The sequence below is a fragment of the Anguilla anguilla genome, chromosome 1 (genome assembly GCF_013347855.1).
Source record: "Anguilla anguilla isolate fAngAng1 chromosome 1, fAngAng1.pri, whole genome shotgun sequence".
Taxonomy (NCBI): Eukaryota; Metazoa; Chordata; class Actinopteri; order Anguilliformes; family Anguillidae; genus Anguilla; species Anguilla anguilla.
The window spans coordinates 77,146,727-77,162,169 of NC_049201.1; the positions used below are offsets into that span (position 1 = coordinate 77,146,727).

At 44.9% G+C, this 15,443-nt stretch overlaps 1 protein-coding gene across 1 annotated transcript; it reads left to right on the forward strand.

Moving 5' to 3' along the window:
- Nucleotides 1-2,481: 2,481 nt before the first annotated feature.
- Nucleotides 2,482-14,146, forward strand: nipal3 (NIPA like domain containing 3). Its single transcript, XM_035393311.1, has 11 exons — nucleotides 2,482-2,759; nucleotides 4,974-5,042; nucleotides 5,207-5,378; nucleotides 6,430-6,489; nucleotides 8,160-8,305; nucleotides 8,907-9,003; nucleotides 9,682-9,817; nucleotides 10,892-10,980; nucleotides 11,093-11,156; nucleotides 11,701-11,795; nucleotides 12,515-14,146. Exons 1-11 carry the CDS (start codon nucleotides 2,688-2,690, stop codon nucleotides 12,700-12,702), a joined length of 1,188 nt encoding a protein of 395 aa, XP_035249202.1. The 5' UTR covers nucleotides 2,482-2,687; the 3' UTR covers nucleotides 12,703-14,146.
- Nucleotides 14,147-15,443: the final 1,297 nt, after the last annotated feature.

Genomic DNA, 15,443 nt, shown 5'->3' on the forward strand with positions numbered 1-15,443 from the left:
GCAGTGTCCTTACCCGGGAATCGAACCTGCGACCTTTCGGTTACAAGCCCAGTTCCTTACCCACTGTGCTACACTCCGTCCTATATACAGTACCATGTTTGTGTGCAGAACTGACTGGACCCCTGGAACCAAAAAAGCTAATGCAAATTAACTTTGGTGATGCCAATTGCATTTTTTTCCTGACAGGTGTCTAAATTTGTGTTATTTGATGTTTTCAGAATAAATCATATATTACCACTTTAAAAAACAACAACAACAAAAAAAAAACAATGCATTGAACAAACAGAGGGTAGTAAGCGTACTTCCTGTCAGGAAATCAGTTCAGCGGTGAACTACAATAAATAAAACCACCCTTCGGGAACACAGTTGCACTGTCTGCATTTCCACAAAAATGTGCGATGACACATTACCGCAAAGTTGAATGCAGGGGAAATTAATTGCCATTCCATTCTGATTACAGGTGGACGGGTGGTGAATACACCTTCTCTGAAAGAGCTTGAGGTGGTTAGCCAATCCCACTCCAGGATCGGAACAACCAGGGGCGGCTTCCACGCTCCTTTGTGATTGCTACACATGATTAAGGTAAACTCTTTCCATTTAAATTACTCTGTCACAATAACACACACACACACAAACACATGCACACCCAAATGCGTAGGCCTTAACATGCACCCAAACGCACGCACACAATGGTATTATTTATTTCATTTTAAGTAATGCATTTTGAGTACCAACAGACCCATCTCAAAACTTCCGTTCATCTCTAAAATCTTGGGGAAAGTGGTCTCAAAGAAACTTTTAGAGGTAGTCGAAGACAATAACATCCTTAAAAAAATTCAGTCTTGCTTTTGGAGCCTGCACAGTACAGAAACTGCCCTCTCCAGGGTCAATAACGACCTGTTGATGAATCCCGACTTCAGTTACTGCACTGAGCCAGTGGTACTTGATTTAACCACAGCATTTCATACAGTTGATCATTCAATTTTAAATGACAGACTGAGAAAGTGGGTTGGTAGACTGCATTGGAGTGGTTTGCCTCTTACTTGTCTGACAGGAGTTTCACAGTGTCAATCGAAGATTATGTTTCCTCTGTTGCAGTGGTGTCCTGTGGTGTTCCACAGGGCTCAGATTTTGGCCAGACACTGTCCTCTCTTTACATGCTACGGCTGGCATGGAATTTTCTTTCATTGTTATGCAGACAATACCCAGCTGTATTGATCAGCTGGACCAAATGATTTTAATAAGGCAGCCATTTCACCTGACTGTATTGCTGATATCAATAATTGGATGTCCAGAAATGTTTTACAGCTAAACTCAGACAAAATTTAAGTTCTTATCACTGGACCTGAGTACATCTCCAGGCACATTCACTTAAGCCTAGGGTCTCTAACGCCTAGTGTTGGGCTTGAATCTGGAAACTTCGGAGTGGTTTTTGATTTGAACCTGAGTTTCATGTAGCAAACAAAAAAAAAAAAAAGCTGTCTCAGTCCTGATTTTATCATCTGAAGAAAATTTTACGTGCTTTTATTGCATCTCACCTTGACTACTGCAATGCTTTCTGTTCTTGCATTTCCCAAAAAAAACTTTGGCTCACCTTCAAGCCATTCAGAATTATGCTACTAGGTTTTTGACTAGAACAAAACGCACTTCTCATATTACTCTGGTGCTGGTCTTCTTACACCGGTTACCGGTGAGATTTAGAATTGATTTAAAATTCTAACGTTTACTTGTAAAGCGTTGCCTGAACTGGCACCAGCGTACATTGCTGAATTATTGGTCGCCGGTAGGACAGCGAGACGTCTTAGGTCTTCTGACCAGGGACTTCTAGTTGTCATAGAGTCCTGGCTCAAATTTAAGGGGTGATTGCACCTTCGCAGTAAGGGTAGACTCTGGAACAGCCCCCAAATACTGTATTAGATCTGCTAAGCCTCTCTCAGTTTTCAAATCTTATCATAAAACTCGTTTTTACAGACTTGTATTTTTTTAAAACTTCTGATTGCTAGCCTTCTCTTGGATTGTCGAACTGTCAAATTGTAAACTATTTTAATGTTTTTACTTGATTTTATTCCCGTACTCTCTCCCTTCAATCTTCATTATGTTATAGTGCTTCTATTGTCTTATGCGGTTTTATATTTTTGTACTTTTTCTTTTCTTCTTTGCTGGAAAAGAAGCAGAAAATAAATAAAATAAAGTTGAAATTGTGCAGTTCTATATTAAATTTTCATGTAGGCTCTTGCTACAAGTAACTCTGATAAAATGTAATAATAATAATAATAATAATAATAATAATAACAATAATAATAATATTAAATAACGGTACAAAGTGTGACCTAATATGACCTACTTTTGATGGCTACAGCGCAGCCAGGAGTTAGTCCGATAGGACATCGTCGATATTTCTATTTCTGTGCGCATTTATCCCATATTTGCTCTGTTGACAGTGTTGCCCTTCCGATACACTGGGCGCAACTTCACCGCAGGTAGAAACCGGCGAGACAGGTTTTTTTTTTTTTTTGTTATTGTTAAAGATGGCGGCGATACTGTAGCAATAGGGCTTAACAGAGAAAACTCCCAAATGTATTGTTGATTAATATTAACTTTTGGGGATGATTAATGTGCCTGTGTTTAGTTCAGCTAAAAACGTGTTCGTTATCGAGAGCTAACGGCTGTATGTAGATTTTGCACAAATGGCAGGCGTAGAGTATTCCAAAGTTGACAGCCGTTTTCAAGTCTCTTCCTACGAGTCCTCTTCGTATACGGTAAGATGTCACGTAAATATTCTGCCATTCAAGCATAAACTCACTGCTTAGGTAGCCCTTCATAGATGGTTAACGTTGTACGTTGGCTAGTCTAACTAACCAGTAACTTGCCAACTAACTAGCCAAAAGTGTGGACAGCTAATTTTGCTAATTAGCTAGCGTGTTGCATGCTAACGACAAAGGTGCGATGCCTGGACATAGCAGGTGCTGACTAGTTTAGACGATTAGCACTATTGATAATTTTTGATAACGTTAGCAAGCAATGTGGATGATCAGAAATATAGCTACATAGTAAATTAACGTGAGTGTGATAAGCTAATTAATGCTAGGCTAACTGGTTATGCAGCTGTTGAGTTAGGCTTCTTAGCTAATGTTAGCAACAAACATCACTAGACTAATTAGTCTAGCAAATTTAACTTTCGATGAATTCGCATTGCATATAAAGCTAGCACCTAGGCTCAACTGTAGCAAAAAATGTCACCTGTCAATCGCTAGCAATAGCTCAACGATTTAATCTCCGATCTCATTGATTTACGTAGCAGTCCAGCTAGAGCACTGGATATGTGTGAGATTGCTAGCTAGCTGTAGCTGATCTGTTTTATAATAAGAATATAAGAACAATATTGTCTCCTTTTTTAACAAGGTTGAAATGCATAAACTAGCTAGCTGCTAATTGTTGATATACCCTCGTCTTTAACGCCGTGTTTATTCCGGCCATCGAGCTAACGCTTACTGCATACGGGGAGTTTCAGTGGCTAACTGGAAAAAGCAATTGGTCCGTAATGGCTTTTGAAAAGTGTGAGGTTAGCTAGCTAGCTAGTACGTGTTACAACAAATAGGAACCATGCACGTTCTCTTGGGCCTTGGCAAGAATAGAATTATTCTCAGAAGTGCTTCGAGCACGTACACTGTACTTTGTATTATTATCTTGATGTTGTAGCTTGTCATGCCTCCTAGTTTGACTTAGCATTGGTTAGGTCAGAGGGTAATGCTTACTGTGTGAACTGGGCTTAATGTGTTCATGGCTATGAATAGCTCACAAAATTAGTACTGTACTTAATCGGACCTGTGTTTTGTAGTTAAAATGAACTACAACTTAGGTATGCTCCTATTGTACAGTGCTTTGGATAAAAGCATCTGCCAAATAAATGTAATGTGATTATTGTCTGAACTGTGTCCAGTACACGTCAAGTGTTTGGACAGACTTTGAACCTCAGACTTACCACCATGACCTGATTGAGTGTGTTCTATATTATAATCTGTATACAGTATGAAATTATAATTTTTGTTTTTCCCTAACCATAACCCCTCTAATGTCCGTGATTGCTATTTAGCCCAACATGAAAGGCTTCTCATTGAAAGGAATTTGATCTGTCACTGCACGATGTCTACATCGTCACCAATTCCATCTCTGTGCAGTTTTTGCCTGGACTGGTATTCGGGACATCCTGAATCAGTTGGCCGTTTAATTGCGCGCCTATGTGATGCGTCTCATTTTTTGGAAATGTCTTGCGCACGTGTGTTCAGACGAGTGAGGGTGTGCAGACCTGTTGCGGCTGCTGTGTTTTAGAATACGGCACAAGCAAATACTGCTTTCTTGAGCTGCACCCCTTCAGTAAACTCTGTGTCCTTTTTCCCAAAAGCACTGTGCGTATTAGGGCCTCTCTGGCTTCTTTACAGACAGGAGTGTGTGTGATGTTTTTTTGTTTTTTTAGGGTGACCATATCTTAAATTGTTTTTAAAAAAAGGGGACGCGGGTTGGTGGGCGCATCATGAACCCAATTCTGAGCAATTTGTTTGTTTATATACGATCTGTGGAACAGGAAAAACCTAACCAGACATTTTTGGGATTTAAAAATGCTGCCTGGACTGCTATTTTCAGTCCCAAAAGGAATACATAGAAAAAGAGGATGTATGGTCAGGCTAGTTTAGCGGTGTTATGAATTTTGTCATGGCTTGCTAAAGCTTGTTTTTTGCGTGCGTGCGTGTGTGTTTGCATGCCTGCGTGCGTGCATGTGTGTATACGCGTGTGTGTGCATGTGGCCGTTTGTGTGTGCATGCGTGCGCGTGTGTGTGTGTGCGTGTGTGTGTGTGTACATGTGTGTGCCTATGTGTGTGTGTGTGTGCCTACGTGCGCGTGTGTGTGTGTCTGTGCGTGTGTGTGTGTATGTGTGTACGCATGTGCATGTGCGTGTGTGTGTGTACACTCTACAGGAGAACCTCATCGGGACTTTGTTGGCCATATTCGGAAACCTCCTTGTCAGCATCTCGCTCAGCATCCAGGTTGGTGCCAAACTTCCTGAGTCAAAAAAAATCACAAAAATTTCACGGTTCAGACGGAACTGCTCTCCGTTATCTGCGCTGCTTATCGAGCTCTGCAGGAAATGACTTAACTCCACCCCCCCCTCCTTCTCCCCCCCCCCTTACCCTTTTCTCCACTGCTGCAGAAATACAGCCATGTCAATTTGGCTGGGAACAAAGACCCCCGGGCTTACTACCGGACCAAGACCTGGTGGTTGGGTCTGTTCCTGACCATCCTGGGGGAGTTCGGAATCTTTGTGTCCTACGCCTTCGCCCCCCTCTCTCTCATCGCTCCCCTCAGCGCTGTGTCTGTCATAGGTACGAGCCCCCCCGGATGCCACAGGAGTCGGCCATTTTCTATTTTTTATATATCGCTCCGAAGAACGGCCCCTTGTCCTGGGCGTGCTGTTGATTGTAACTGTGTGCAGTGAGCCGGTTTATTAGATTTTGCCGCAGTTTTACTTTAGCTGTCATTTTGCCTTCCGAAGCAGGACAGTGTAGGGCATTGTGATTTCTTGGTTGACCTTGTGTAATTCCGACAGTAGCCAATTTCAAAGGCGAAATCCACACAAAGACACAAGACAAAGGTGTCTGTATGATCTGAGCTGTAAATCAGAAAAAAATGAATATGTTTTTGAGAGGACCGATGACACGGGGACAGATTCTGACTGGATTCCACGCAGTTATGTTTAGAAACGGTCCGGCTGTGTGGAATGCAGATGAGCATTATCTCACCTGTCAGCTCTCGTAGCGAGAGCAGGTGCGTGTGCTGTTGCGGTGCGTGCTAGAGAGTCGTTTCTGCTTCCATCGTGTTTATTACGGTGTTTATTGTGACATTTATAGGCATTATTGTCCATATCTGGTCATAGTAATAAAGTTTTATTTGGGTTGATCAGTGCAGAATTAAGCCTGTGACTGCAGGATCTCTCCTTCAAGGTGTGAGATCACAAGTACGTGATTAGAATGTTCTTAACTGAACATTCCGATGCCGATGTCGCAATCACTGCTGGTAACTGAAAGCAACAAGAGTTCCAGAACACTGACTTGGAACTTTGAAGCAAACATTCCATAAATAAACCTACCCTTCAGCGGAGTGACAGTGGGAACAGTGAGGGAATGAGGAAGCGCGCTTGTTCTCAGCAGACCCCTTCTGGGACCCGGCTGTCAGCCTGGAGCGCCTGCTGGAACGCTACCGATTACAAAAGCTCTTCGGTACGCGCTAATGCGCGACCCGAGTCAGAATCTGGCCCCTGTAGTGAGAAAGTGATTAAGAATAGAAAAGCAAACTTTTTTTCCCCCCTTTTTAAAAAATAAATAAATAAATAAATCAAAACCAAACTGTTGTTTTTCTCTCTCTCTCTCTTCACAGCGAGTTCCATTTTAGGATTTATCTTCCTGCGAGAGAAATGGAAACCGAAGGAGTTTCTAAGTAAGTCCACACCAACCCGTAAACGGCTTTCCTGTTGTTTCTCTGCCCTTGGAGCAGAGTCACATTCCTGTAAATGCTGATGTCGTGTGACGGTTGCTGAGCTCAGGATTGATGGGTGTGATGTGCTCTAGCACCCCCTGCTGGTCGATCTGACACCTGCAAGTCTGCACAAGTCTGCTCTTTCTCTGACCCTGCTCTGCAACCCCCTGACTTATATGGACTGATATGACCTGCTTCCTGTAAGAAAGGAAGAACTGTTCCCAAACAGTGGAAGTATCTAAGTGGCGAAGGAATGCGTGTAGTCTTACCCGATGCTACTGGAACGGGATTAGTTTAACGTTATCTCGGTTATCTGACTCCAAAATAGTGTTTTAACCTTTCCTCTGTGCTAACGGTTACGCTTAGAAGCAGGAGACTGCTTTCTGCCAGTAGCGTGGCTCGAGTCTCCCCGAACCATTGCCCTTTCCCCCTTACAGTATATGCAAACAAGTTAAAGGAAAAGTCATCGAATAAACTCACAGTCATAACAGAACAGTACATTAGTGATCTTGCTTGCGCTACCTCTAAGCATGTCCCACCGGGTTAAGTTTTGTATCTAGCTGGGCGCTGACCCACAGGTATCAAGATCTTTAGTCAGCACCACCAAAGACACCAAATGGTTCCCCATGACACCGGCTTTCCAGCAACGCCGAACATGATGACACTGTATCAGGGAGAGCCTAAGGTTGACAAAATGCTAATCCAGTAGGATGTTTTGCAACTGAGCACCGTTTCTTTATCACACCCTGCTGACTCCCTGTCACTCAGCTCAGTAAACAGTCTCTTTTCCCTGAAAACTCACAGAGCAGTACGTTCTGTTGACCGCCCTGCACCTGTCTGACTCCCTCACACCTGTCTGTTAACCGCCCTGCACCTGTCTGACTCCCTCACACCTGTCTGTTAACCGCCCTGCACCTGTCTGACTCCCTCACACCTGTCTGTTAACCGCCCTGCACCTGTCTGACTCCCTCACACCTGTCTGTTAACCGCCCTGCACCTGTCTGCCTCCCTCACACCTGTCTGTTAACCGCCCTGCACCTGTCTGACTCCCTCACACCTGTCTGTTAACCGCCCTGCACCTGTCTGACTCTCTCACACCTGTCTGTTAACCGCCCTGCACCTGTCTGACTCCCTCACACCTGTCTGTTAACCGTCCTGCACCTGTCTGACTCCCTCACACCTGTCTGTTAACCGCCCTGCACCTGTCTGACTCTCTCACACCTGTCTGTTAACCGCCCTGCACCTGTCTGACTCCCTCACACCTGTCTGTTAACCGTCCTGCACCTGTCTGACTCCCTCACACCTGTCTGTTAACCGCCCTGCACCTGTCTGACTCCCTCACACCTGTCTGTTAACCGCCCTGCACCAGTCTGCCTCCCTCACACCTGTCTGTTAACCGCCCTGCACCCGTCTGACTCCCTCACACCTGTCTGTTAACCGCCCTGCACCCGTCTGACTCCCTCACACCTGTCTGTTGACCGCCCTGCACCTGTCTGACTCCCTCACACCTGTCTGTTAACCGCCCTGCACCTGTCTGACTCCCTCACACCTGTCTGTTAACCGCCCTGCACCTGTCTGACTCCCTCACACCTGTCTGTTAACCGCCCTGCACCTGTCTGCCTCCCTCACAGAGCGGTACTTTCTGTCCTTCATCGGCTGCGCTCTGACCGTTGCTGGGACGTACCTCTTCGTCTCGTTTGGGCCCAACTCGCACGAGAAGCTGGACGCGGAGAACATCATCAGGCACGTCATAGGCTGGCCCTTCCTGCTGTATCTGGTGAGATCCCCGCCTTACTTATGTTACGTTACATTACATTTATTTAGCAGACACTTTTAACCAAAGCGACGTACGAAAGTGCATATCACGGTCATTGTAACAACTAGAAGACACAGGTTCGATAAGGTACAATACTCATTTTGTATTTGTATTTTATTGTATTTGTATTTTATTCATAGCCAAGAACACAGTCCAGTTCACACAGTGAACATTATTTTGACCAAACCTATGCTAAGTCAAACTATGGGACAGTACAAGCTACAACATTAGGACGATAATGTAATACAAAAAAAAAACTTATGTACAGACTTAACGTAAATTGATCTCATTTTTAAAAACTTGCAAAACTGACGGTGTTGGTCACAGACCTACACCTTGAGCCAACCAGAGGAGGATGGGTTCCCCCTGGTTCCTTCCGAGGTTTCTTCCCATCTGCCACAGGGAGATTTTCCTTGCTGCTGTTGCTTTGGGCTTGCCCCCGTGGGGGTTTAGGCCAGGGTTGTCTGTGAGGCGTATTTGTGACAATTGTTTGTGAAATGCGCTATATAAATACATTTTGATTTGATCTGATTTTGATTTAAAAATGTGTCTTGCGTTGTAGGTGCTGGGAATTATTGCTTTCTGCTTGCTGCTGTACTTTTACAGACAACGAAACGCAAATTACCTCATCGTAGTTCTGATGTTGGTGGCACTTCTGGGTGAGTTTAATTGCAGTGTCTTTTTCAAACATTTTTCCGCAGCAGTTGCTAGGCAAAGCTAGTGAGTCTCAGCATTAAATTGCTGTTTTCAGGCAGATTTATTGTCTGGATTTTAATTGACAGAATGGACTGAATAATTGTGTGTTGCTTCTGAAAGAGAAAAGACAAGCAAATCCTTAATGGAGCCATCCCTTTAACCAAGGGGGGGGGGGGGTGGGGGGTGTAACCGGGACCTAACAAATACTGAGGTCATGGGACTGCTGGGGTGGGGGGTTAGGCTGGGGTATGCTTTCTTCTCTCTTTAATTTAGTCATTTGATTGAGGATGCATTTTAGGGGTGTAATACTGTACATATGCCTCTAGATTAGGCTTAAATTAGAGAAAATATTAATGACCTTGTGTCCTCCTCCTGAATGCATTGCAACTGATGTTCCAACTAAAGAATGGCGTTCAATATAGGCTTTGGAAATGGAGATGGAAAAAAAAAAACACTGAGGACATGACCTTGGTGTCCTCAATGGTAGTTACGGTCCTGCCTTTAGCAAAGTTTCATTCCTGTGCCTGGTGTTTTGATGCCTCCTCTCTGACCCTGCCCCCTGTCTGTGCCCCACCCCCTAATTGGCCCCGCCCCCTGTCTGTGCCCCACCCCCTAATTGGCCCCACCCCCTCCACCGCCAGGCTCGGTGACGGTCGTCACGGTGAAGGCGATCTCCGGGATGATTCTCCTCAGCATCCTGGGAAACCCGCAGCTCACCTATCCCATCTTCTACGTCATGTTCGTCTCCATGGTGGCCACCGTGGTCTTCCAGGCGACGTGAGTGCCTCTGCCGGCCTGTAGGGGGGGCGCCGTGACGGGCAGGAGTGGCAGACCAGGGGGTATCCAGACTCTCTCGACCCAACCAATGAGCAAATGCACTTAGCATGATCCCTGCCCCTTTTAAAAAAATGAAATTAAATTGTAAAAAAAAAAAAAAACAGCCTGACATGGTTTTTTAAACATATCTGCACATACATTGTAGCTAACGCAGTGCATATAACAGATGCAGTGTTTTAATTTGGCCTGTATAGATGTCAGGGTTAAATGTACTAATATACTGTGAGTTTTATTTTTAATTTTTTTGGGGGTTTTATTTTGCCATCTATCCCATTACTCCATGTCAACTCTCAGTTTGCCAGCCTCTGTAGTGATTGACCGTAGACACTGCCATGGCCTGTTATGTGGCCTATGGGTCTCTCTACCTCCATCTTCTTCCTGACCGCTGTGAGGTGACAGGTATCAACCCACTGTGTGCCACTGGTTTTCCAGTTTCTTGATTGGCCAATCACAGCCCAGCAGCCTGTATAAGACCCGCCCCCGCGCTGGCTCAGGGCCATCTTTTGGCCATCTTTGCCACTGATGTACTGTATGTTGTGTGTGTTTAAGTTCCCATGTATAGCGTTTGGTGTTTGCATAGGGGTGAGCTGCTATTTTGTTTTGTGTCGGGTTGTCACCTTTGTATGTTTGTATAAGGAGTTGGGTTTAGCCCTGTACTTTTCCATTTGTAGCAGATTGCTTAATTTGGTTTTAAGGTAGTTCTGGTTTTCTTTGTGGTGTGGGCTCACCCTGAAGTCTTTTACATTTCCGTTTTTGTGGCAAACGGTGGTTTGGTGACCATTGTTGTTCAGATAAAATGGCATATTGTTCCCTGTCGTGATGTCAGATTCTGTCCTATTCTTTTGCCTAATGGGTTTTTTAAATTTCCCTTTTGTGATGTCACACAAGAACTGTGGTATTCTCAGGCCTGATGTGTTTCTTTTATCATATTGTGCCTATTGTGATGTCACATGTTCTGTTGTTATCTCAGTCCTGATGTGCTGTATAACATTCTTTCCAATTGTGATGTCACAGGTTTCTGTCCCAAGCTTCACACCGGTATGACTCCTCCTTGATAGCCAGCGTCAATTACATTTTATCCACCACATTTGCCATTATAGCAGGTGAGTGTTTTAGCTTCACGTTTAATTTAAGCTGTCAGTTATTAAATGTCCATTGTCTGTAGTGACCTGGCTTGCATGTGGTAAGGTGTCATGGTTTTCTCTGTTTTATAAGGAGCCATATTCTATCTGGAGTTCAATCATGAAGATGTCCTCCACATCTGCATGTTTCTGTTGGGGTGAGTGTGTTGTGTTTTCATTCTTGTACGTTTAGGGTTCACGTACTGCAAGGTGCATCTTCGTACATTGTGAAGCCGAATATCTTTAAACAGGAAAGGGACTCCTGGCATGCTGTGTAAGGCGCTCTGAGTGTCTGCTAAATGACAAAAAAAAATGTAAAATGTATGCTCCTAACGGGGCAGGAAACTAACTTCTTCATCCACAGTGGCCACAGTGGCTGGTCCACCCCGAAATTCACCAGCCTATTTCACAGCTTTGCCGGAAAAGCTAGATGTTTAGGATAGACCGGGACCTCCAAGTGGGTGGGGTAGTTACCTGCCGAAGCGACTGCTGGTGGAGTAGACAAAACTTACCAGCCACGGATAAAATTAAATTTACCAGCATTTGGCTGGTGTCAGTTTCCCAGCCTGGTCCCTGATGGTTGAAGCCCTGCTCTGCTGAACCCCTTGATCGATGTGGGGAGATTGGCGTGTGTGACGGAACGTGACGGAACGTTCTTTTCGCTCTCGCGTGCTGACGCTCTTCGTTTCGCTGATTCCGCAGGTGCGCGGTGTGCTTCCTGGGCGTCTTCTTGATCACGAAGAACCGAAAGAAGGGCAAGGTCTTCGAGCCGTACGTGACCATGGACGTGATGCAAGGTCTGTGTGACCTTCGACCCCCCCCCCCCCCTCACCTAGCCATCGGCTACTCTTCAGTCAGCTCCCGGTCTTCAGTCCGCCTGTCTTGTTGTGTGGAGAGAGAGAAGTTGACGGCATCACTGAAGCATTTTTTTATTCCGGCGAAGTGATGGACCAATCACAGAGAGTCCTTGGACTCTATTTGTAATTTACTGCCAGTCAGGCAGTCTGGGTGTACTGTTAAGGAGCTGTAGAGTAGTGTAATGGGTAAGGAGCTGGTCTTGTAACCTAATGGTTGCAAGTTTGATTCCCGTGTAGGACAGGATAAGGGCGTCTGCTAAATGTCTGTAATGTGATGTATCGTTAACAGAATTCTGACAGAACACTAACAAAAACCATTGCTGAGTTAAACCATTGTTGCCAAAAGCATCTTCAAGTTGGTGTCCATGCAGACCGAAATATTTTGAAAGCATTACGCCCAATAAAGTATGTATACCTGCAGGTCCATCTTCAAAGAATTGCACAGAAGTTTGACCATTGCAGAAAAGCACATTCTTCAAAAGGTCATACATGGATCTTTGCGATCTTGCTGAAGAGTCATGGAAGATGCATGCTGTTAATCTGACTGGGGAACGAGAGCAGATCAGTCATTCAGCCATTGAAGCATGGCACCTGTTACTGTCATTCTTTTAGCGAAAAAGTAAAATAAAGTTTTTTTTTTTTTGTTTTTTTTGGTCCAGGTATCCCAACGATTCATGACAAAGGGCGGGCGGTCCAGCCCGAGTACAACGGCTCCTTCTCTTACGGTTCCCTGGGCAACAACGACAGCATCACACCGGCCACATTGCCAGTGGCCCAGGAGCAGCTGGCAGCCAGCCCCAGCTCCAACAGCACCCCCTACCAGTCGGCTGACCTCAAGAGAGACTGAGAGAGTGTTCCTCCTGCTTTCTCCACGGACCTCCCACGAACTGAAATATTGTTTTATTGCTTATGTTGGCAGTGGAGGCGGGGACCCAGCTGTGTATCTTGGCTCCCGCCTGTAGCTCGGCCATCGCATTTGCTTCCCAGTAAACATGTCCCCATGGATTAGAAAGTTCTGGATCAGTCTGTTCAGAAAAACCCTCAGAGCTTTGCACAGTCTTCATGCGACCCGTACTGGTTGAAAAAGAACGCTCAGAAACGATTTCAGGACCGAGCAGTTGTGTGAAATGCACAACCCCTCTCCTTGACTGAAGGACACTGTTTATTATTGTCACCGGTAGTTCTAATAGTTGTAAATTAACTGTCTGATAACTTTTAATGTACTAGAATAATAGAGGTATGGGGATTATTAGAGTTGGGAGAGTGAGGCGGAGCTACGGTGAAACTGTCAGTTACAGAGTTGTCTGGACCAATCAAAAGAAATTGCTCGTCACCGCAAGGCACTGTGATTGGTCCAAACTCAATGAGCCACTGATAGCATACCGTAGCTCTGGCCAGTTTTAGTTTCGTGAAGCCTCATTCTCCCATCTCTAGAAAATGATTAAGTCACGTTTTTGTGCTGTGTATTCTGTAGACGGGATTACTGTAACGGGAACTCAAACGGTTCGTCATTCAACACTCCTTACCTCCTCATAACTTGTGTCCTGGGGCCGTGGTGCTCTTAACGGGTGGTATCCCACAGTTCCCACCCCTTGTGAGGGCAGTGGCGGTTCCCATGGGAACAAGGTATCTGTCTTGTGTTACCAAAATGCACGATGCAAAACCCTGCTTAGAATTTCTTGTTTTCTGTAAATGTTTGCCGGAGATGGGCCTACTACTGTTTGTCTTGGCTGACCATTAGAACGCGCATACTCTTAAATTCCACCAGTTTGTGTTTCCTGTCGTCGTTAATGGTCTTTGTGAGTGCCCAGCAGCCATTCTCTGAAAAAATGTCAGTACTGTTTTCATTTCGCATTGACATGATTAGAAATTAACATTACTTGAAAATGACAGGTGTTATTTAAAATTGAAAATTGAATCCTGGGAAAGCTTCTGTTTGGCCCAATCAAGCACAAACCAAGTAGCTGAGCCTCCGAAGTGTATTTTCTGAAGCCTTGGGGTGGCCAACCGAACACTTCCCTGGGTTTATGCGGTTCAGAGAACTTTTCTCACGTGGCCTTTAAATTATTATTTTTTGGGAAGTTAATGAGTTTGAGATGGGTGTCTTTGACATGCCTTCATGCTAATGTGATCGCCTTTTTCCAATACTGTGCCGCCTTGTAATATGAATTAACCGTGTGTGTGTGTGTGAGAGAGGGAGTGTGTGTGTGCGTGTGAGAGAGAGAGAGAGTGTGTGTGTTAGAGAGAGAGTGTGTGTATGTGTGAGTGAGAGGGTGAGAGAGTGTCTGAATGTGCATGGGTATGTGTGTGTGTGTGTGTGTGCATGGGTCTGTGTATGTGTGTGTGTGTATGCGTGTGTGTAGACGTGTGCACGGGTCTGTGTGTGTGTGTCCGTGGGCACATGGGTCTGTGTGTGTGTCTGCATGTCTGTGTGCATGGGTCTGTATGTGTGTGTCTGTGTGTGCATGTCTGTGTGCATGGGTCTGTGTGTGTGTGCATGTCTGTGTTGTGTGTGCGTGCGTGTGTGTGCATGGGTATGTGTGTGTGTGTGTGCATGGGTCTGTGTATGTGTGTGTGTGTATGCGTGTGTGTAGACGTGTGCATGTGTGTGCACATGGGTCTGTGTGTGCATGTCTGTGTGCATGGGTCTGTGTGTGTGTGTGTGTGTGTGTGCATGTCTGTGTTGTGTGTGCGTGCGTGCGTGCGTGTGCGTGTGTGTGCATGTCTGTGTTTGTGTGTGTGTGTGTGTGTGCGTGCGCGCCTGTGCATTATTACTGTACATTACTGTAACCTCATTGCTGTTCATCTTGCTGCTCTGCCTCTTTAGGCTGACACACTGGTAATGCAAAAAATAAAATAAACTAATTTAACCAACCATTTCTCACCTGTCTTACGGAGAGAGCTGTGGAGGGGGGGGGGGGGGGGGGATATAGAGGGGGTTCCTTTCTTCAGTTTTTAAACACTGCATCGAGTCAGACAGCAAGGTAATGTAGCTGTATGAAATGGGGGTGTCAAACTTTAATGTCAAGTGTCATTCACTCTGCAGTTTTCCCCACATTTACAACATCATTTATTTACCGATAAAACTGTGCTTCTTCAAGAAATTGGGAATGTATAGCAGTGGTGTTCATATAAAATATATATAAAGTGGAATAATAAGGCACTTGTTTTCAGTTTGGTTCATAGTTTAATGTGACAACACCATTCAGTTAAAGTATACTTTAGAGTACTATATATACATTAGTAATATCTGCATGTGTACATTTATATAAAGTAAATATTAATATTTTGATATGTTATGTAATGTGTTTTTTAATGCTTTTTCCCCTATTGGTGCGACTGGTTGGTTATGGTGCAGTCCACAAGCATTTGTTTTTATTTCTAATCCAATGCGGTGGAGTACAGAGCCCAAACGACAAAGATTGTGCCACTGTCCAAATACTTACGGACCGCGCCGTCTTGTGATCAGCGCTCGTTGCGTGATGTCTGCCGGCTCCCCGTCACCAATTGGGCTCACCCTGACGTAAATCGCAGGAAGACGCGTCCTCAAACATGTCGAAACGCAGGCTAGGGGACGGCCGATCGACC